The sequence below is a fragment of the Meleagris gallopavo genome, chromosome 6 (assembly GCF_000146605.3).
Source record: "Meleagris gallopavo isolate NT-WF06-2002-E0010 breed Aviagen turkey brand Nicholas breeding stock chromosome 6, Turkey_5.1, whole genome shotgun sequence".
In the NCBI taxonomy this organism is placed as follows: Eukaryota; Metazoa; Chordata; class Aves; order Galliformes; family Phasianidae; genus Meleagris; species Meleagris gallopavo.
The window spans coordinates 26,735,061-26,759,619 of record NC_015016.2 but is presented as its reverse complement, the minus strand read 5'-3'; the positions used below and the strand labels follow the sequence as shown (position 1 = coordinate 26,759,619).

General features: G+C 34.4%; 1 protein-coding gene across 6 annotated transcripts in view; it reads left to right on the top strand.

Moving 5' to 3' along the window:
• The window catches only part of DGKB (diacylglycerol kinase beta), a 331,647-nt gene that overhangs the window by 16,733 nt on the left and 290,355 nt on the right, over positions 1-24,559 (top strand). For all 6 annotated transcript variants that reach the window (XM_010712729.3, XM_031553913.1, XM_010712725.3 and 3 more), the window contains exon 2: positions 12,822-13,068. In XM_010712729.3, coding sequence (XP_010711031.1) covers positions 12,999-13,068 — 70 coding nt within the window. In that variant the 5' untranslated portion in view covers positions 12,822-12,998. The remainder of the gene's footprint in view (positions 1-12,821; positions 13,069-24,559) is intronic.

The window sequence follows — 24,559 nt, the reverse complement described above, 5'->3', positions numbered from 1 at the left end:
TGCATAACTCCCTCCAGTCTGCCAAATAAGCAATGCTTGCTATTTTCAGGGAAGTATTTTTTTGGCTTTTGGGATAGAGACTGTTACTAGCATTAACTGCTTTGACTATTCAAGGTAACATTGTATATGCACAATTATAAACATTGGTAACTGGAATGTTATCTGGAATTACAATTAGAAAGAAGATTTTTGGTTATCCACTTAAAATTTCCTGGCAGGAGTATAATAAATATTTTGTGTTAGCTATCAAAGTATCAGGAAATAGCATCAATATGTATAAATTTTAATGACATAAAATAATTGAATATTATATAGATTTCACAGCAGAGATACTTACGCTGGTCAGCTGTGAACCAGAGAAATGGCTTATGTATGTTGTCTATTTGCTGTAGGAAATTTCACTTAGTAATTCATTAATTGATAGTGTTGCAAGAGATCTGCTGTCAGTATTGGTGAATCTTGCTGTTTAAAAAGCTAGATAAATTTCATGACTAAATAGTGGAAAAATATGCAAAATTAAATGAAGTTATTTTTGTCAGAATATTCTGGAAAAAAAATGCTTGCTTATGTATTTAAGGGCATCTTATCATACCGAAATATATCTATTCAGAATTCTGAACACTGTTATAGGAAGGTTTCTAGAATACTAGGAAAATGTAGTGGAACTGTTCAGTATTGTTATCCTGAAGAAAAATGAAAATAGGACGCAAAATGTTTTATATGATGTATTGTTAAGAAAAGGATACTTTTGCAGTGGATTTCAAAGGTATCCTAATTCTGTTTTTCTTTCTTTTAGGATGCCAAAATAAATAACTTTATTTTAGCTGTGCCAATTTAAGAAACATAAACTGAATCTAGTTATGAAATTGATGCCTGGGAACTTTGTGTACTCATAAAAATCAGAGTTCTGTAACAATCTCTTGAATAATAATTTGTTTTGCATATTTGAGAAGGCTGTGGCTTGAGAGAGGCTAAATGCAGGAAATTCTCACTTGCTTCTGGAAGTAGGCAATTCAGCATCTTGCAGTTTTATATTTCAAGTAGCAGTAGTTTTCATGTGTTTATTTGTTTTACTCTGGTTAAGATATATACCTGGGAGAAAAGACAACACAGCAATTAAGACTTGACTAGATGGTATGTGCTGGATTTCAACTATAGAACACATTGCTCAGATTCTCCATCTTCCTTCTATTTAGGATGTTTTTACTGAGACAAATAAGTTGGTGTGTTAAGAACTTTTCTGGCCTTTTGGTAGTAGGCTCAGGCCTTGGACACGTCTTCTCAGCATTATTTTGGAAAGTGCTTGGGCTTGGGCTTAGCTCAGCTCTGTGGAGTAGGAATGGAGCTGCTAAGAAGCAGTGGAAGCTGTGACAATTTCCAACCAGGTCCCCAGCAGGGATGACTGGAAAACCAGGGCCCTGGGGCAAGCCACAGCACACAAACTCAACTGATTGATAGCAGCCACAGGTTTCCAGAATGGTGTGGTTATTGGACACATGTAGTTAAATCTGTAAGTGGTAACATTTCTTCAGCAATACTGTGAACTACTTGTTTTAATTAGCGGAGTATTATGTAAAGTTAGTTGTTCGTGACAGACAGAATGTTAATTAAAATTCTGTGATTTGGATAATTAGAAATGTAATCATATTCAATGTAGAGCTTTATTCTAATATATTGTATGCTTTCGTAGACATTTAGACTTAAATTTACTGGTTCAAAGTTAGAAGGACAGGGAAAAATAAAGCTGTTAAGGAGTAGGACTGTTTTATTGACATACATAAATTAGCACTATTCATGTATTTAAATATATTCAATTACAGATCTCAGTTCAGTTCCTGACTTCTCCCCACAACTTCTGTGTGATAGTGAGCAAATTATCTGAGAACAAATGTTTCAGTGTGTCTGTTGAATTTAAAATGCAGTGATTAATGCCAGCTGAGATCTACCCACTTTTTAAAATTCTATGCTAGGTCTATATTCTTTTTTAGGAAATTCTTCATTTATTTTCTGTAAAATGAGATATGCCTTATTTTCTAAACTATTTAATTATGAGTAAGCAGGACTGTCCCTTGTGTATGTAGTACTGTCAGTGCTGTAGTCAATATTATCTCAGTTTGTGATTTTATAATATAAGCTCATAATGAAAACATAATTAGTAGTTACTAAATGTTTCTCATCTCTTTCATTCATCAAACCTGCTTGTAAAAGAATAAGCAGAAAATCAAAGTGTACTTAGGAAGCACTGAACATCAGAGGTCAGGTACTCCTCTTTGGGTTAGAAAAGCAGCATAGGCTTTGTAGCTCTCGTCGCTCAGTTGAGCTCAGATCATGGGGCTCTGTCTTCACAGTCTAAGCAGGTAAGACCTAATACTGAGCAATAGTATCTGTCATTTTGAACCATAGATTTACAGGGGTTTACATGACCTGTTATGGATAACCATTCTTTGTGATTCTTTTTTCTTGCAGCTGGTAGCAACCCTTTTTCTTAGGCAAAAGAGCACTCAGTGTGCCTCAAATGATTGACTTAGTATATTGCAAGTATCACCAAGAGGAATGAATTCATCATAAAAGCTTGTCAAGTACAGCAAAAACACTTCAGTGAATATTCACTGAAGCTTATAGGCAAGTTCATTGTAGGTGTGTTTTATCTTTTTGAGTATGGAGGTTTATAAAGCTTTAGCTGATCTTCAATAAATATTCTTAGGAGACATCACTAAATGTCTCAGTGTCATCCGGAAGTGTAACTTTAACTTCTAAAATATAGTCTTTGTAAAAAGAGTTAATCAGGGAACAGGTTTAAGTAACAAATTGCAGATTTTCATTTTTAAAATTTCATAAGTTATACCAAAATAGAATGACTTTAGTCAACTCAGTGACTTACAGTTCACACAGATCTGGTATTCTTATGATATGAAAAGAGTGTAAGTGGAGCAATCTTTTTTAGGTTTGTACTGCATGTAGAAGAAATTAGTTATGCATATTTCAGTACTGAACAAATAAAAGGAGTGCCTCACAAATTAAAAATTTAGCAAACTTAAGCAGTGCTATTTCTATTAACATAGCAGTTCTTAAAACACACACATTCTGAAACTGATAAAAGGTGAGTTTTACATGCATGGCTAATTGGGTAAGGCTAAATCTTATGCCTGTTGGTAAGTGTATGTCCCCCAAAACTGTTGTAAATTTCTTCATTTAAACACTTTATGGATCAGTTCTTAACATTATGGAAAAGATTCGTAATCCCTAAAATATCTGCCTAGTTATTAAAAACAAAGTTTTCATATGCACATTTCTTATACAATCTTCTCACAAAGCAGCCAGGCAACCAGATCTTTAGTAAGGACTTTGTATAGGACTTTCTCTCTCTATGGAGGAAGAAGTACTACAGTGGTTTCGGACTGACCTATACAGTCTTACTGAATAGGATAAAAATGTTGAAAAAAATGAAAAAATAAAATGTCACTTAACAGTTCTGTACACATTCAGAAGTAATAAAATATTTTTCCGTTATCTTCTCTTAGTAATATGAAGCTCAACATAGACCTGGTAGATAATATTGCAGTTTGCTTGACAATGTGGAAATTATGCAGGGACAATATTTTAATGTTTAAAACAATGCTTATAACTGTCTTAGGCATATTTGAAGGCATACAAAACTGTCTCAAATAGATTTAAAAAAAAAAAACAACACATACTGATAACTAAAAAAGTTAATTTGTAGGATTTTTAAGTTTGCATAAAAGAAGCAATCTAAAAGGACTAGAGCTTCTGTAAAGAAAAGTTTTTAAAGCAGTCTTTTAACTGAGATAGGTGTTACGGTTCCTCCTATGGCGAGAGCTTATTATTTAATATTGTTGTGTAAAAATTACTCATGAAAGAACACTTTCTACTCAACTGAAATCCAACAGTGTGATTCTGTGAATAAGAATGTTCAATCATATTCATACTTTTATAAAAACAGTAGTATAATTCCTGTCTCAAATGTATGATACCGCCTTGCAGAGGAATTCTCCCCTCATAGTTTGAAGTCTTTTTGCTAGTTCTTAAAGTTCAGCGCTTGTTAAGACATTTCTTGAAAGCCATCATTACCTGAATTTATTTAGTTTCCATGAATTGAAGTGTGAGGTTGCCAGGTTCTGAGTCAGCAAGATTTCAGTGATATGGTGTTGTGGCATTTATTTACTTTTATTGTCTGTTTGGTGATTTGTAATGCATCAGGTGTGCAGTATGTGCAACCCAGTACTTCACTTGTGAAACTTAACAAGGCAAAACCGATTGCAGAGTGAAAGCAGGCAGACTATTGTACGTTGTGCTAGTGAAAATGATGCTGGTTTACAGTCATTTGTAATTACTGCTGCTGCTAAAAAACATAAAAATATACTTTAATGGAGGCAGCAAATAAGTGATTACTATTACAAAAGAAGAGATAGTGTGTCTGTCTGGTATCTCTGATCTGTGTGGGAGTAGAGTCCAGAAGAGTAATTGTTGAGTTATGTGCTCATTCCATTTATGGAAGAACAAATGAAGTGTTACAAAGTTCCTATCCATTTTATTACATTTTTTTGTTTTGGAGCCCAAGAGGAATTCTTTAATAATTTATGCAGAGAAACCGCGAAACATTTTTAATTTCTTCTGCTGTGTTGCGTTTATTCTGATTTCCTTATAATCTCTTTGATTTCTGGCTTCTTAATTACTTAGTCACTATGTTCTAATATGCAAGCCTTTGTGATAAACAGCTTTACAACGTTGTTGGAATGGCTAAGTTTCCCCCTTACTCCTCCTCAATTTGTCTTTTATCTTTAAAATATCAGATACATAAAATTTTTATGTCTTTTTAAAGCTGTGAGAAAAAGGGATTTCACAGAAAATGATGGTTTTCAGGTGACTTTGTTTATGATTCAGAGAGATATGCAGATCACTTGCAGTTTATGACAAATAACAATAGCAGAAGGACAGCCTGCATTAGAAGATGTCTGGTGCTTTAAAAGGTGTTCTGATATGTTCAGTATGAAGATGAATTGGGATTATTTAATGCTGCTTTGCTCCTGACTACAGTTAGTGGATAACATCAAAACTGTTTTGGCTTAAATCCTATGCATCCCTTGGGTAAGCCCAGGAGAACTGAGGAGCATAAAGGAGACACAAGTATCAGCAGCCAGCAAGGTTGCTGAGGAAATGACACCAGATTTCCAGCTGCAGCAGTGTAGAGGGAGTTCAGGTTTGCCTCCAACAATTACATATATATCTCTGTGTGTGCATGGCAAATAATCCACTGCAGTATCAAAAGAATTTTGTGCAAACTTACATACAGTGTAAACAAACTCTTATAGATTTTAGTCGTCATGTTGGGGAAAAAGAGCTGGAAGATGGCAAAATCAGATATTTAGAAGCTCATCTTGGCAGGTTATGCCAAGATGCAATAGGATTCTGACGACCCTCTTCCCTCAAACTAGAATTTGAGTGTAATTAAGTAATTAGTTAATCAATCCAGGTAATTGATCTTAACCTGTACTTAGCTTGGAACTTCCTGTATGTCTTTGCAGTCTTTAAGATGTAGTTGCCTGAAATCTTCATGCATTATATTTTAGTTCTATTGATCCTCTGTTTATCTTATCTTTAAATAATCATACTTACAATAGCAATAATGTTAGTGCCAAAGATTTTGTGAAGGCATAAGCTCTGTCTGAAAATAATTAATTGTAACTCTTAGAGAAAATCAGCTAGAAGAACATCCTGAGAAAACAAGAAGAAAAAACAGATGTGCAGTCTTTTGCAAGAGGAGGAATGTTTAAACAGTTCAATAATGTGTGCTACAAAATACCCTCAAGGAAAAGAGAGATTATCAAACTTCTTTTTTTTTCCTCTTTAAGGTGAGGAAAACCCAGGAGAACAAAAGTAAAATTTTACACTGAAATCTGAACATCATTGGAAAAGAATACATACTTAAGTTGCATAAAAGCGCAGCTATAATCTATCATCAGTTAAAAGCACAACTGCTAATTCTCACAGATATTTAAAAGATTTCATGTGACGTTCTTCATCCATGCCTCTGGTAGCAGTGTGGACATAAAATCAACATAGATGGTAGGAACACACAAGTGGCCATGATAACAGAGCCTTCCCAAACCTGGAGATTAATGGAGTTGAATTTGAACGAGTCAGAAGCTGAGGAAGAACTAGGAATAGTAGTTGGAGATACTGCTGCCATCACAGAATTTCCTTTGTCTGCAGATGTACATTCCTGTAAGCAAGATCCCTCCCACTTTTGAAATCCCATTTTATTTTCCACTGTCACTGAACTTTTTAATGGCAATACTAATTAAATAAATATGAAACCCTTTGTAGTTGTCTAGAGGACTGCACACTGTCCCAATAAACAATGACGCAGTGTCGGCTATTCATGCCCCCATTCTGCAGTAACTTCTGCATGTAATCTCCTTAAAGTTAAAAAAAAAAAATCAGCTAGTAAAAAAAAAAAATTAGTGTCTGCAACAAAATCCATTCACTTGCCTGCTAACTTGTTCTCCGTTCTCTGCATGGATTTCTTGTTGAAGATTAAATCAAGCTCATATTCTCATGTATATTTTAGAAGCTACTCAAGTGCCCAATTCTCAGCTTGTTTTAAAACTGCATAAAACTTTGGAAGGAGGGCAGCAGTTAACAAATCTTTTCCTCGAGCAGAATGGTACAGTTGCATCACAAGACTAAAGTATATCTCTTCCAAGGCTTATTTCTGAGCACGGAGTAGGAATTTCTGCCCCAGGAAATCAAGGATCATCAGAAATCTCCCCCAGTTGGAAATTACATTTTTTCAGCTTTGTGTTCTTCTGGTGTGCCTAAGTTGGAGAGATTAATTAAACCAAACAATTAAACAGAAAACCCTGTTGCTGATGGTAACAGAAATTAATTATTGTATTGAATTTATAGTTCATCCCATGAGAAGCAATGGAAAGGGCAACAACACATGACAGGATATTAGTTAAATTGCTGAACACTGCTAAAGTGGGCTTGCATATTTGTGCTAGTTGTGGGAGATGAATGTAGAATTCCTTCCAAAATGTGAACTTATAAAATTGAGTTTCATAGGGAAGGTGGCAAATGCCCTGGAAGGAAGAGGTTTCCCCTAAGGCATTTATTCTGTGATGTTTAAAACTTTGGAGGAATTTTCTGTGGATAAAAGAAATAGTGTGCAGCATTGAAGGAGTTGGGAATGATTGGTTTACCCAGTGGACAACTAAATGTACTTTATGAGTGAGAACTTCCTGCAGATTGCATAATTACATCTACTGAATCATGGGCTTTCTGTCACAGATTACATCGCTTGATTTATTAAAGAAAATTAGTTATGAGTCTTTATTTATTCTTATTTTAAGAAGAATTTCACTCTGAAATTAACAGTTTTGGGATTCACTGATTTTAAAATATTAACAGCCTTCTAGAGATATTTCTGTTTAAACAGTTTTCCCCTGCTTTTTGTGGGGTCAGTTTTATGTTTGTCTTTTACTCTAATCTATTTTCAATATTTTTATAATCTTAGAATAGAATCATTAAGGTTGGAAAAGGCCTTTTAAGATCACCTAGTCCAAACATCAACCTACCATCATATTGCCCACTAAACCATGTCCCTAAGTACCACATCTACGTGTTTCTTGAGCACCTCCAAGAACGATGACTCCTCCACCTCCCTGGGCAGGAGGCACAGCAGGCATTAAGTTTGGAGAGCCTTTTTAATTTTCCAGAGAGATGGGTAACTTCTTCAAAGTGGAACAATAATTATCAATCACTTATAAAACAAAATGTGATACGATATGACTATTTAGTCCCAGTGAATATGGCACCAAACATTAATGCCCCTATGGAGAAGTCTGCTAGTCACAGATGTAAAATGGTGAGAAGGATGACTAATTCCTCGAGTTTTGCATTTGCTTTTAAAAATTTGTTTTCTGAGAATAGTAGTTGGCTACTTTTTAACATTGGGAATAGCTGCATTACTATCAGAGGGGATTTTTAGTTTATATGCTATTTGCACTTTAAGTATAAAATAAATTTCAATCTGAAAAGGTGTCAGTGGATTTTTTTATTTTTATTTTTTTTTACTTATTTTTTGCTTATTCAGGTACATTATTTAATGGAAGAATGGCCTTTAAAAATCTACAGCACCGCAGAACATAAACATTGTGGCATTTTCTTATTCCAGTTTTCTGCTTGTATTTCATTTATTTCTGTGTTTCTTTTAGTGAAGGAAGTGTTGTATTTAGCGTAGCAACTTGGAAATAAAAGTCTAGAAAGAGCTGGAAATATTTGAGATACATCTGAAAGTAAAATAGTTTTTAAAATAGTCCCAGTGTGACATTAAGGTGCTTGAAGACCAAAGTAAAAAAGGATAATTAAAAAAAAACCAAAACTCTATGTTTAAAATGTAAGTAAATATATTTAGAGTGGTGCCATTGTCTACACTTCTGATTACCTTTGACTGATGTACAGTTTTTGTTGCTAATATTTCTCATTTTCTTAGAAGCCTGTGTTAGTGAAATGTTTTCTCAAATATTCAGTATTTTTGGCTTGTCATATGGCAGCGTTTTTAGTTTAGTTTTTTTTTATGCTGCATGTATTTCCTGTGTTTACTGACATACTCCATATAAATAATTTGGGGAAGAAAATTCAAATAGTCACTTCTCTCTGGAATGCAGCCCTTGTATTTGTATTAAAATTTAAATGAATGTTTTTACATATCCCAAACTAGTACACCTGAAGATAAAGTAGTTGGGAAAACTTGCGCACGTTTGGGATGTGTTCAGGTTGCTCCTTTAGAGGGACATCTATTCAACAAACTTTCACCGATTTCAGTATATCAGTGTTTAATGTTAATATACTTGAGTTATGATAATACACATGAGTAAATGTTATTTGCCAAGTTAAGAATGTCTACTAGTAAAATGATTTTAATACTTCTGAGTGCTGAATACCATGGAAATACAAGATAATGTTATGCGGAATGTACGCATTATGTTTTTGTAGGAAGATGTATTTTGCTGTCAAAGCTCTTTTTCATTCATGCAATTAATCCAGCAACAGTTAGAAACAGTCATAATATTTCTGTGATTGAAAGTCATGATGAAACCAGAATGCTGATTAGTAATTGCTTCTGATTGGGCATTTTGTTCCTCCTTAAGCTGTTCAGGACTAAGCTTCAACTGCATCTATTTGGAATTCTTGAATTCTAACGACAAGGTTTTCTATGAAGTGTAAAATGAATTGCAAGAATACTTCCACAAATTGTCTGGTATATCGATAAATAGTGCCTGCATTTTTTATGAAATTAATTTGTTTTTGGCTTTGTGCTGGTTTGTTGTTGTGTTTTAATGTTCAATTGTGTTGGCAATTGCAGCCTTAGTGAAGAGAATGTTCTGGTGCTCAGTAGCAAAAGTTGTCATTCAGCAGTGAGGAAATACTATGTGCTTTGATCTCAACAGTTTACTAGAATAGAAAGTGTGCATCACAACACCTTACGTACTAATACCATGTAGGACTTGAAATACAATCCTGAGAATATATTTCATACAGGAAGGCAGAGTTACTTTTTATAAGTGTTCATTGAAAATATAGTTTTGCATTGTTTACCAAGCCCACAAATGGCACTGTTTTCAGTGGAAAGATGCTTTAGTCTTGTCTGTTTCTTATAAAAGAAAAAGAAAAAAAAAGCTTTTTGATCTTATTTCAGGACTTAATAGAGAATACTTCTTCGTGTGTGTGTGTGTACATCTGTGTGTGTGAGCATGTGGTGTCTGACATGTAAAAGTTCTCCTTTGGGAAAAGGTGTGAACACTTAAATCTCAGGACCCAGCTAACTATGGTGAAGGTACTTACCTAATTGAAGGAAATTTAAGTATGCTCTGTATAGAAAAGTTTTTGAAAAGCATAACTGCTTCAGTCTCCACAGCAGCTAAAGTACAAAATGTTCTGTGTTGTTTGTTCACAGTATTCAGTCAGAAATCAGTAATCAATCGTGTGGAGAACTATGTTTTCCCTTAAAGCCTAGAAGGAAACTTTTCTCCCTAGGGTTCATGTTCTTTCTCACTCCTCCACCTTCCTAATAAAAACATAAACAGATTGAAACAGGATTTTCATGGTAGGCTAAGTGAATTACTCTTTTTATAGTTTTGTTTCCCATGTAGTGGGAGCGATAGTTTGAGTCAGTAATTTAAAGGAAAGTGGGGGGAAAAGGATTTTGAAGGTCCTGTTCACCTATAGAATAGAAGATGCTTATTTTGGATCATTCACTTTGCCTTTGCATCCCTTCTTGGCATCAGTCTTACCCCCCTGTTATGAAGTAACTGCAAATTACTGATAAAATTGTATGTGAGACATAGATTGTAGAAGAACTGTTAGGAGGTAAAAAATGGCTAGGTAACTCCAAAGGCTGGTTTCTTGGCTGTCTCAGTTTTCCTTGTTATGTTTAACATAGAAAACCTTCGTAGGGTGTGAGTTAAGAAGTTTCTGTCAGGGCAGTAAGAATGAACCCAGAAGACCTTTCAGGAGGGATTTGAATTTAGAATCATAGAATTACGTAGATTATAAAGGCCATCAAGATCATCAGATTAGGCATCAGCTCGACTTGCTGAGTCTCAGTGATAAAGCATCTCACTTAGTGCCACATCCACGTTTCTTAAATTCCTCCAACGATGAGAAGTACACCAGTTCCCTCATCAGCCCTTTCCAATACTTGGCCACTTTCTCAATGAAGAAATTTTTCCTAAACCTCTCCAGGAGGCTTTGTGATCAGAGAGGAGATAGAACCCCTGGCAAGGTCACCTGATGCACTCTTCTTCGTCAGGTTCTCTTCCCTGCTGCTCAACCGGACTGTGCATCTTTCCATAACGCTCAGGTGCCAGAAGTTATATCTCCTCTCTGACCGCAGAGCCCCCTGGGGTATGTAGTTCTTCTTTTCTTCCGGACGGGTGTTTGGAACTGCAGTGTTAACACTTTAACTCCCAGTGATGTTATGATGTGTAATAACGATAACCAAAAATCATAAAACCATGACAATTGACTATTATTATTTTCTGTTCTCTTAAATAAAAGGACTGAGACTCTCAAGACAGAATGTTAAGCTTTTCTGATTGTATGTCACTTTCATCTATTGTAGTTATTACCCTTTTTGTGACACTGAATATAATCCACCGATATTTGAGAGCTGATGAGATTACCTCTTGGCCAATTTTCTCCTTATTCATATCGTTTTTTTTCCTCATCCCAATCTCAATGATCCTATTAGGTTTTTTACTCTTTTTTTGGTCTCTGTACCTGTCTTCTTCTAACTTACTATGTTTTATTCCAAATTGAGGAAGTGAAGAGCACAGAAATTTCTTCTGATTTAAACTTTAAAAAGACAAGGCAGCTACCAAATAGGTTGTACACACCTGATATTGTGTTTAGGTGATGTTACTTTCTAGTAATATAAGTGTATGTACCCAAGTCATTCACCAAGAAGAGCCTGAGAGCAATGAAAGTGTGCTTAGAGACTAAGATGTCTTTCTTCCTGAATTTCTTTGTCCAGGAATATATCTATCTATATATTATATCCCTCATATATATATATATATGAGACGGGGAAGGGGAGGAAAAAGTGTTGCCCATCATTGAGTAAAGGGGTTGTTTGTTTGTTTTACATATGTTTCTGTTCCTTGCTACTCTACTTTCTATTTTGATTTTTTTCCCTCTGCCACTTCAAGCTAAAAAGTTGCTCGTTTTTTCTCTCCCAGCTGCCACTTTTTCTTCCTTAGAAACGATTATTATGTCAGTGTCTTCTGTTCTGAATTTTTCCTTTTTGTAATCTGACCCTTGGAAATTACACCATTGCTAGGCACATAAAGAGATTCTATTTATGGTCTAAAATTAGCTTTCTAGTCTAAACTTGTCATCTAGGAAACCTCTGCAATCAATAGAGAAAGATAAATACTGTAAGAAGCAATTCATCACATTTTAAGATTATGTTGAAACTGGAGGGATTAATTGCTGGTCTAGGTTGCCTTTCTCCTTCTGCTGATTAAAGAGAGAGCTCTAGGTGACAACCTTGGGTGAGATGCCTGATGGCCAGACAGCTAAAATTAGATGAAAAGTATCCTCCTACCTGCTGTGCAAGGAGTGATGTTGGTAATGCATTGCCTTTGTAATGTCTGCTGTAGAGTGGTTAAAACTGCGTAAAACTGAATTACGATGACACCCAGAATTTGTTATTTTTGTCTGAATAATTTGCTGCAACAATTCCAGTTACATTTGATTGTTCACTAATGTGTTCTGCAATGTTGTGATAGATCCTAAAAATCAACCCCCTACTATTTTGTTAGAAGAATCAATACTTAAATAGCTCTCATGATTTTCCCAACACATTGTTAAATAAAATTATTTTCATTTTGACACTTTGAGATAGAAGCTTTAGAATGTTTTTGATGAAACCACTAGTACTACAGTACTGTGCAACAACAGAATTGGATACGAACCTAATTACCTGAGTCCCATTTTAAAATTAGAGGGATCTAATTTTACTGCAAGATAGTGTCTCTAGATATTACTGAAACAGAAGCATAATCACAGTAGGTGTTTGGATGCAATTTGACCAGTCTGATAATATTTGATGATTAGTGCTGGACATAAGGAATTGAAATTTTAAAAATACAATTTGGAGATGCATATAAGACTAAATATGGATAAATATCATATGGACATAGTGACAGAGTTGTTATGATAAAATATTTATCAGTTACAATTACTCCTGTATTAAAACTGGAATTAAAATTCTTATGTTTGACCTTTTTTAACAGTGCTGTAACCTGCTGCTGAACCAACAAATTGGAAACAATTCATAGCATCAAAGACTTCAGACTGATGCCGCCTATCAAGCCTTCAAGCACTGTGAACTGAAACTACTAATCTTGGAGTTTGTCACGTGAGTCAAAAGGAATGCTTTTCTGATATTAACAAGGACTATTACTGCCATTATGACGAGCCAGGAGAAGCGGCTTAACCTTAGTCCTGGAGAGTTCTCTCAGCTTCAGAAATATGCAGAATGTAAGTACTTCCTGAAATATATTTTTACATCTTTTTACTTCCCAATTAACAGCTCAGAATTTATATGCTTAGAGGACAAAATCCTAAACATGAGAAGTTATATTTAAGTGGCAGTTTGTAAAGTCTGATAGGAGTTGAGCTAGAAATGTACAAGAGTATTTCAGAATTTTTTTTTGTATGATAGATAATATTTTTGTAAACAAAAAAAATATCTTTAGATTTAGAAATATTGTTGATTTATTACTAAAGGAAATATTTCTATACCAAGTATAAAGCCTGTAAGTAAAATTAAGATTGATTCTTTTTTTTTCTGCTTGTGGCAACATGACATTTACTTAAGTGTATCAGTGTAGTAATCTAACAGAATAACCATAAAATCATTGCTCTTCTAGAAGAACTATTAATATCAGGATAAAGTGATTGATAAAAATTGGATGGATTGTTTGTGTTCAGATTTGTGTTTACATATGAAATAAAGATGTGGTGGCTTTGAACTGTACTGTTTCAATCTTGCTTTGGCTGTTTGGAATAGGAAGGTGCTAATTGTATGAAACTGTGATTTCTCTTTGCATAGTTAAATGTCTGAGACAATTAGGGTAAAAATGCTAATTGTATATAAGGTTGATATATAATTATATATGATATATTCCAAGAGAATACAATAAAATATGGACCAAGTTTTGTATTTGTGATCTGTCCAATTTAATACTGTTATTCAGGTATTTAAGAGAATCTTTAAATATATAATTAAGACTCACAAATGGTTACAAATGACTTACAAAATAAGTTGGGTTTAGCATTTTTGACATGGTTACATTTTTATCTAACGTTCAGAGGTATGAAATATTGTGACAATAGGTATATCTTTACTAATTATTGTATAGAAATTAAAGTATATGTGACTTTATGAAGTTTGAATATATAATTGCTTTGATACTCCATTATTTTTTTGAACATGGCAAGAGTGAAATAAATACTATCAAATACCTGGGTTTGGCTGGCTTGATGAAGTTTGATTATTTATTTAAAAAAAAACAAACAACAAACAACTACAAAACCAATTAAACAACAACAAAACACTGCACACTTCTCTTCAGCACGTGTTACTAGTGGATGTCCTTTCAGTATCTTTTCATAATATAGGACTTCAGGTTGTATAATCATAATATAGTTCTGTATCAAGAGTGTCAGCTCTTCTGTATTTGTACTGCTAGTTACAGATGGTGAAATCAATTGTTCAGGAATTGGTGATAATTATACTTTAGTGTGAAGCTATTTTGTGACTTATTGTTTATTAAAGGTTTTAAAAGAAATGGGAAGACTAGATGTGACTTCTGGTTTTTGAATAAAATACCCTGTAGTACCAAAAAAGCTTTGGAGTTGCTTGCGGAAAGGAAGATTATCTGAATGCCAGAAGATATTGTAGTAAGGTTAGACTTTTGGGAGATGTATTGAGACTAAAAAGTCTTGGTTATGAGTCCTCTGCCTTGCCTTGCTTTGTGCTTACGTGTGGGTTTCTTTGAAAGATTGTGAAATACAGTAGGGAAGGTACATCAAGGATTCACTTTTCATTCACCTGCTGATAATTGGCATTGTCATTTGATTGTCATTCGCTCAGCCTTTAATTTAGTTTGGTGTATGTGCCTTACTTTATAAACCTTAACTTGAATTACATGATATTAAGATATTAACTTTGGAAGTTTTAGGCACATACACTTTCTTAAATTTACAAAATATAGTCTGTCAAATGCCTGTCACCTGGAACGTCAGTCACTTTTGGGTCATATTGTTAGTGGCAGTCAATCATATCTACTTAACGAGGTCACTAGAACCAGAGTTACTTTTGTACAACTAACTGGAATATGAATAGAATTATTCTCTGAAGTTTACTATTAAAACATACATTGGATTTTTTAAATCTCTGAGCTCAGTGTATGCATATATTTGATAATAGGACACATCAGAAGACTGAAGTAAATTAGAGTTTTTCTGATATCTATATTAGTGTACATGCATTTTGGTGTGCAAATAAAAAGTAATAACTCTGAATGATAAGGACTAAATTAAAAGAAAACATGAAGAGATACTTAAGCAAACTATTGGAGAGGAGCATGTTAGACAAGACTGCATCAAAATAGGGGTAGCCAGCAGGGTGAGGGAGGTAATTTTAATCCTCTGCTCAGCTTTCATGAGGGCCCATCTGCAGTACTGCATTTAGATCTGGATATCCTGGAAGTATTTAAGGCCAAGTTGTATGGGGCTGTGGGCAGGCCTCCATGATGGGGAAGCAACTAGATGATTGTTAAGGTTCATTCCAATCCAAACCATTCCATTTGATGGTTAGTCAGAGTTCAGAATTCAGAGTTTACAATTAATACCTCTGTCCTACATTGCTGTGATTGAATACTACATATTGGTACTAGGTGGGTGATTAACAGCATCTGGTATAATTGATTCAAGACAATTAGCTTAAATAGGTGAGTCCAAAGAGAGTGCATGCTCAAGTGCCTTATACTTATCAGTAGGAAGCTTTAAGCATAGAATATATTTTGTTATTACTTATTTGGAACATATGTAAGTTTGGTTAAAAATATTTGCTTGCTTATTTCCAGGGAGGAGTTGATATACTGCATTGTATGTGCCTATCCACCCAGAAAGCATTCTTCCTAAAATGTTTGCCTGAGTTCTGCATGTTAGCAGTATTGGTATAATTGTTAGTACAGTTATTAGTGAATTAGTTAGCTATTAGTATAGTTTGTCTTTCTGTCCTTCTTGCGTGAACTTCATGATAGGCCTTCTTCTACCTCTATATGCAGATAATCTCCTTGATATCTTATGAAAAAGTTCCTGCCACATCTTATTACATGTAGTATGATTATCAGCTTTATATAAACTTATTTCCTGGTGAACACAAACCCTGAATTTAAAATATCTTTCCTGATATATACCAGCTTTTTTCAGTATCCATAAATGTGACTGAGCAGCAAAGGAGAGTATGGATTCTTCACCACTTGGCTCTGGTGAGAGAACATTCTATACTTTCTCTCTAAACAACACTCGGAACTTGGCAGCGTGTAAACATCATCTGGTTAGTCAACATCTTCACAACAAACTAATTCACTGTAGTTATGATTAAGTGGTATAATGTCCTGTCAAAGGATGATATTTCCACAACCCAAGGAATATATGTCTATAATTTCATTTTACAGAATTACTTTTCAGCTCAAGCTGAGTCAACTTTATATTCACAGTGTAAGACCTTTCTTCAAATAAGAATTGGGGAATTCAAGTGAGTTTTTGGAATGGCTTAAATATTACTTTAAAAGGTAGAAAAATGTCTTTGTAGGATTCAAAGAGCATACTAATTAATACTTGGCACTTTGCAATTAGTTTGCAGGTGTGTAGGTTGTTTTTTTTTTGGTGAATATTTTTTTAAGAATTATTATTTCCAGTGACAGTTACTCCTCTCTATTCCTGTTCTGAAGAACAGTAGGTCTTTACTTAGTTTTAAAATACTTCAGAACAGAAAATGAGAACTGAGATAACTGGGATGCTCATTCTGTAGTAATAATGTTGCCTACATCAAATACATGTACTAAGAAGATAATTTTTTTTTTTTCCTTTAGATTTCATGATCAAGTTTACTTATGGGAAAGAAGGTGAAAGATATAGGGTATTTCTGCATAAAAATCTCACTTAAAGTATATAAGACAAGGTAGATATGGGGTTAGATGTTTAATGCAAAGGTTTATGAGGCACGGGTTGTTTCTTCTGAAATATACTTTACCAGATATGTAAGCAGTTCTGTACTGCTCCTACTAGCAGCTTAAATTGCAGGGACAATTAGAAAATAGCCATATAATCGTATCACTGTAATTATTATCTATAGGGTAAATTCCATCAGTTTAGAGGTTTTTTGTTTGTTTGTTTTGTTATTGTATCATCAGTCAGAAGAACTTCAGTAAATTCATGTTTGTTATAGTCCAAATTATAGTGATTAAAAATAGTTAAAGTGAGACTGTTTCATGATTTAGCTGGGCTTTAGAAGAAAGAAGTCCTTCCTTTAGTAGGCATAGAGAGGCAAAGGAAAAAGCCTCTGAGCTCTGGCAGCATGTATACTCTGGGGAAATAGCTTTGTTTTTTTGTAGTCCTTTTGAATTTGTCAACAAAATGTGCCCTGAGGACCAAGGCTTTTTGCAAAATTTTTGGCAGTGTTTTTTTTTCCCAGGCTGATGGAGAAGAACTTGGGCAAACTCTCACAGCCTGATTGCTACTGAAATGGCTATGAGAACAGGAACAACATCAGCAGCTTCTCCTTTTTGTATACCATCAATTGCTACTGTAGGAACTAAACTGTGCAAGAATATTGTAGGGCAACAGGAGGAAGAACTTGTGAAAAAGACTTCTGAAGAGAAAGACAAAAGCCAACAGAAGTTTCGGTCCAGAGTTAAATTGCCAGAGACTCTTGGGTGGGTTTAGTTCTGTGGCCCTCACAGATGGAAAATATTTTCTTTTACAATGGGTATAAATGATAACCTGCAGGGAACTTCATACATGTGGCAGATGGCCACCAGCAGCACTGAAAGCTCTGGGCTATTACCCAGTCCCTTAGATGATCCCATGCTTCTGGCACTGCATTAGCTTCTGCTGATCATAATGAGGGACTAGACCACATCAAAGAATACAGATTGCTGAGAGCAACTATTTTTTATTGTTTTTAAAAGGAAGAGAAAAAATTGCTAGTGATTAGCGAGAATATTTTCACCCCATGTACTAGGTTTTAGGAGTATGAACTTTCCACTGCTGTTGGTAAAAATGAAGGAAATAAGGTTCTTTTAAAGTTTTCTCGGAGAGTGTAAGACTGTAGTGGTCCCTGATTGCAGAGAGAAAATATTGTAGAAGAGACTGTTTACAAACCCAGAATTTGAGGATTTAGAGCCTCTGGCCATCCTTAGTGTATGATGAATAAGATGCTGTTCCTTCATCAGGTGCACCTGGTTGCCTCACTAGGAGATGCTAATTTACTTGCAAAGAGTGCTGGGCAAGCATCTCGCACTTCTGTGTTCAAGAGTGAAAAGATGATCCCAAAACCTGGACGAGATTGTAATGTTTACCTCAGTCTCACTGAGGAAAGTAACTTGATACAAACAGGGGAGGAACAACCAATCTTTTTCTCCTTTATTTTTAGGGTAAACAAACTATTTTCTTGATTATGCTATTAAGTCATCAGTGTTTTGTTGAGGTTGAACTGGATGTTTAGATGGCTGATAAGAATGAAGTCAGAGCTCTAGCCCTGTCACTACTAACAGGCTTGCATTCACTCTTAGAGATGCTGATAGATCCGCCATTCTTAATATAGTCAGCCTCCCAGGTGCTGGCTTTTGTTGCACTAGAAGGGAATGGTGCATCAATGACAATTTGTTTCCATTTTCAAGGGTATCTTTGCAAGAAACAAATTTAAAGTGTTCCTGTGAAGTCCAAACAAATCCTAATGCTCAAGTTTCTGTAGAAGTGAAATCCATTGAATGTGGTGACTGGTGGTGGGACATCCTTTCTAGAATCCTGAAATGCAAATGGTGTCAACTCACCTTGGTTTCTGTTTTCTTTGACAAAAATGATGATTTCTTTCTAAAATAGAATCTAAAAAGATAAACGCTGCCTGTCATTAAGACTTGCTGTTGCAGCATCAGCTTTTACTGGCTTTAAACACACGTGGTTATTACAAATATGACATACGGTCATAAAGTTACTGAATGTATATTTATACACTGTAAAATGTATGAACATTGATTATGCCTTTGTTGTATTTCCTGTGTTTCTATGTATCTTCAATATTTATTTTCATTATGATGTGGTTGTTTCTATGGACATCTGCATGTAAATAGTGAGGATCTTTTGTTTCTTAAAAGTTTGTCTGTTCCTACTGCTTATTTCCTATTACAGAAATTTGGGGGATAATTCATTTGGTTGCTGTGGAAATGATTCTGATGTCACAAGCATAGGATTCTAGTTTACCAAGCTCTGAAAAAACAAAGAATGGAGAATGAACTAATTATGGAGTCACGTGGCTGACACTCAGCTCTGAGTAAAAGCATGTATTTTTAGTCCTTGTGCTGTACAGAAGCGTGAAAAAAGTATAAATGATTACAATCCATGACTCATCAGGGAGACTGAAAAAGTAGCTTTGTGAGAGGGAATAATTCCTCTTGGCTTTTATGAAATTAAAGTACAAAGAAGCAGGAGATTGTGGGGCTTCCCTCAGCCCAGTGAAGCATTATGCCTTCAAAAAGAAGAGGAAAGCAGCTCATTCACTGAAAAAATCGTACATTGTTGTTATTGTTATTACTTATGCTGTTCTGCCTTTTATGGATTTCTGATAAAAGAAGTCAAAACATTCTTCTCTGTTTCTCTTGAAAACAGGAGAAAAGTTGGTATTGATGATTCAAAATGGAAGATAGAATCTTCTATTTAGAAAAAACAAAAACAAAAACAAAAACAAAAAACAAACAACTAGGCTTAGGGCTTCCTAATGGTGTCGCTCAATCTCTCTTCCTGTGCATTTTGCTGGAGATGAAGAGCCCTGGGCTGCATTTCCCTCAGTTGTTTTCTGCTAATTAAAGAAGCAAAATTGGATGCTAAATGTGTTTGTAATTATGTATGTTTTCATTGTGTTGTTTTTAAGCACTGAAAATATGTTGCATTTTTGTGTGGCCTTGGAAAATTATTACTGATTATTATGATGTGCCACTGCATGGTTTTGTATTAGCACTGCAGAATTTAATAGCATTTTAAGGACATTATTGACTACTACATTTATTTTTAGAAACCTCAAGTTTAGTGGGGTTTATAATTTATTATTTTATTAAAGCTTGCATGGAAGTGGAATATTAAACAATACGTGGAATACTGAGGAAGGAACTTGTGATTAAATTCCAATATAACATTTTTTTTCAGTTTCTGAAAATAAGAATTATTAGTTTTATTTTTGAAATAATGATTATAAACAGTTTTCACTCTAAAGGCACTCCAGCTAATTGTAGAAGTAATTATCATTATTGATAACTAATTTGTTTTGAAGAATGTATTTCCTAAAATTTATTAAATGGCTTAGTAATAGATCAGATGTTTTCATGCATGAAGGCATTCTGAATAATATTAAAATGATTCATTAGGTGTTTATTCATTTTAACAGAGGACTAGTTCTGCATTTAATACTTTACTTATTCTTGAAAGTCACTCCACTGGGGAGGAAGAGAATCTATCATCCCTGTCTGTATCAGAACGGATTATTCACATCACTGCTTTGAAAGAAAGAAGATAGTGTATAAAATACACAGGTTCTTGTACAATAGAGGTTGAAATGAATGGAAGGAAACTGAAAATTTTAGACAGTGGGAGGAGATGGGAGTACTCAGTTTATGTACTGAGTATATGTCTGAGAAGTTCATTGAAGAGAGATCCTTCAGTGCTGAATAGGCACTTAAAGTTGAAGAAATTATTAAATGATACTAGAGATGATGAAAGGGAGTTGAAGAGATGCAATGAAAACGAGTCAGCGGCGAGAAACATGAAAGATCAGAGCAGCCAGAGTGCTAAATTACACAAATTTGATTCTCAAGTACATTACTGTAGTTTCAGGCTAAAGTTTCAAAGAGATGGTAACTGTACTATTTCAGCAGCATGAACATAGGACAATTCAGAATTCCTGTGATTAAGAAGCCCTGAAGAGAGAAAATGATTGAAAGAGTTGAAAAATCAAGCCACTGGGGGAGATGGGGGAAGACAAAAGTTTCAGCCCACCATTTTTGGTAGATCATATTCTGTGGATCTGTGCTATTACTACAGAATTGCATTGAGTGAGTTAAGGAAAGAAACAGAACAGATCTTAGAATGGAATAATTAGGACAAAATGAAAATAGGCTTTTAAAGACTCAGAACGGTAAAGGGGAGCCAAAACAAAGCTCTGTACCAAAAGCTTAATTTTGGAAGTTTCTTATTCAATGTTTGGGTGTTTGGTCATACAAATGATAATTATTTTTTAATGAAAAACAAATTGTGAGACAGAGAAATGATCTAGGACAGGTGGAAGAGAATTCAAGAAGAATGCTAGTGGCTAGCCAAGTTTTATCTAGTATGGAGTATTTTAAATTGTTGCTACAAGTCTGTTTTCCGTAGAGAGCCCTGTAGAAGTTTTTATAATAATTATTAAAATCTGTGAAAATGTGCTCAAGTACTATTATTTTGAATTCTAAAGGTTGACTACTTATTAAGCTAATTTTGGCTAATTTTGGAGAAGAGTGCAAGTAGGTGTTCAAGCTGGAATTTGAAATGTCACTTGCAGTTCCTTTTGGGATCCTTTTATATAATAAATAAAAAAATTATTATTCAGAATTATTTTAGTACATAAGTTGTAAGCTAATTAGGAATCAGATAATAGGGAAAAGAATAGTGACCTACTTGTTTTAACTTTATAAATATATTTTTTATATTTTGCTTCAGACACAGTGGATATTGCCACATTGCTCTTCAAGTCCAAACTCATTTTTTTGCAGTCTTTCTAAGATGCGATACCTCCAGGGATAGTCATGATATCTCCAAACAATATCTGATGTGACCATATATTTTAAAATTATTAGTGCCTTAAGAGGATTATGGGAGTTTGGTGGCTCCATAGTAAGAATAACAATTCTAATTAAATTGTCCCAAATTGTACAAAAGCAATTTTCTGAAGTATTACCCCGTGTAACTATATTATTAAATTAGAAAACACACTGAATTTTTTTCTTTTTTTATTAGGTTTCAATAAATGAATACCAAAGTAGCAGTGGCTTCTAATAGCACTCTAGAGATGAAATGACTATCTGTACAGGAGGACAACTGAGCTGCTGTTCAAATTGCAAGCTCTCCAAGGCAAGCTCTGCCCTTAAGACAAATACTTTGCAGCTCTGTCTGCACGGTGGGAGCTTAATCTGTTCATATTACAATTATTTAATTTTGTAATGTCAAAAGTACTTTAAATTTCTTTGCTTTATATTTCTTGGCTTTCCTCCTATTAAATCTGTTTTTTTCATAGGAGTTTCCTATTTTTCTCTATTCCCAACCCTGTTTTGTGAGCTACCAGAAACCCTGTCTTGGGCTAACAGAAATAAAGAAATGATCCAATAAATAATCCAGCTATCTTTACAGCTTAGCATGCATTTGAAAAGTTTTATGAGAGTTCCAGGCACAAATATGTTAATATGTGTTCAGGGTCTGTTCTAACATTAAAAAGCAGTACTAAGTTCTGTGTAATCAAACACAGTGATTGCCTAACAATCACATCTCCATTTTATTATTTCAGTGGAAACTAGCAATATGACCTTTGCACTACAGAAAGTCTTTGGCTTGAAGCTGAGTCAGTCAGACTTGAGTATTGTGTTGCATCTTTTTAAAAGTTGCACTTTTAATAGCATATGTTAACAAATAAGGAATGTATGATGTTGCTGTATTTTTGTTTAGCTTGCTGGTTGATAAATACTTTAGGTTTTGTTCTGAAGGATGTTATTTAGGATATACGAATGACTATTTTATTTGAGAGGAATGCCCACTTCACATCTTATTTTGAATACATACAGTGTTGCTCCTTTCCATGTCACATCCTTTTATTTCCCTCAGAAGTTGTGCAGTTCAAGTAGTGATGCACTGAATCTCAGTTCATATCAGCTTTCTTCCAGTGGTAAGTTTGCACCTACTTGCTGCTGGGTGTTGCACAAAGAACAGTGCCAGAGAGTTGGTACATGCAGTGTTCTGAGGTGGTGGTGAAGACAGACTCTGTTACACTTTTTAATTGTGATTAGTCTTGTTTGTAAAAGCAGTTGAGGTGCTTTTTGTTTTTTGTTTTTTTTGTTTTTTTTGTTTTTTTTTTTAAGTGCTTCTCTTATTCAGACAGCCATTATGTCACTATGAACTTGTCTGTAATAGCACTTCAGTGTTTAGGCCAAGCTTCTTACAGACTGCATACCTCATACATAACCATACCTCTATATCTTCAAAAATACAGTGGTAATAAAAATAATAAAAAGCCACATCACCACAGTTCCCACATTAAAAGAGTGAGAATCTGCTATCTCTTACAGATTGACAAGCATTTCAGAGGATTTGATTTTTGCACTGTTTTACGAAATACTTGTGTGTATCTGCTCAGTCTTTTCCACAAACATTGTCTCGATGCCCTGTTCTTTGACAATTGAATCCTGTGTTGTTTTTTTTTTGTAATTTTGTGAGATAAATGAATTATATTCCCAATTTCTCCCGCGTGGTTAGTTTTTATAGGGAAGAAAAAAGTTATTCCAGATTAGAACAAACAAACAAGAAAACCCACTCATCTCTTTCAAAAGAGGAAAAAGAAACAAAATCCTATTTCAATGCAGATTTTTGTTAATTATGTATTTTTCTTTCCTTAATCAGTTTTTAGTGTTTATAGTGTTTATGCAGCACATCAGTCTCATCTTAATCTTTCATGATATTTCACCGGGAGGGATTCCCACTTCTACTGATCTTTGACTGTCAGTAATAGTTTTCCATGTAATTAGGAAAGATTTGATTTTCTTAACATACATTCTTCAAAGATAGATTGTTACTGTTTTTATTTATTTATTCTTACTATAGATACTTAGTTTAAAATAAAGTTCTAGCAGGTTACGGTGAATAATTTCAGCGATGAAGGAACTTCTTTAAACTGGGTGCTACACTGTGCCAAATGACCGGCTGTTCTTAACTTTGCAGTTTGCTATCGGAGCTATCTGGGACTTCTTTAACTAATCTTTAGGTTGACATACTATTTATTTATTAATTTTTGGGTGGACTTGGACTAGTGATTCAGATAGTCATTTTAAGGGAATGTGAAAGGTTCTGGTCCATCTCTATTTCCAGATCTAGAAATTCAAATAGCATTTTACGACTTTGTAATCATTTTGTACAAGTCTGATTTTGGAGTTGTTTGGTTTTTCTTGTTATTGTTTTTATTTAAAAAAAAAAAGACAAAATTCATCTTTAAATCCTCCAGTTCCATAATTTATTTTTTACACAACGTTAATTACTGCATGAAATGTTGTTTTCTCTGAAAGTCATTTATTATCAGTATTTCTGACAATCAGACAATCTGATTGCATTTTATAACTCTTCTCTATTTTTTGATCATAGAGAACACTGTAGCTTTTAAAATGACATGGATCCTTTCCCTTTAAAAATGGTGCCAAAACATGGAGAAAGTGAAAAAGGAGACGGATTTTTACTAGCTGCTTGTTTTAAATTAAAAAGATTGTGAGTATCCAGCCTATATGATAACCATCATGAGAAAAAGACAGTTAGGAGGCAAAGGTGAAAAAGACAATGGCAAATAAGAGGACTGCAGAATTTTGGATAAAACAGAATGAAAATGTTGACAAAGAGAAAAGGTTACTGGTAGGCAAGGTAATATGCATGAAATTATCAAGGTGGTTTTTTTTTTTTT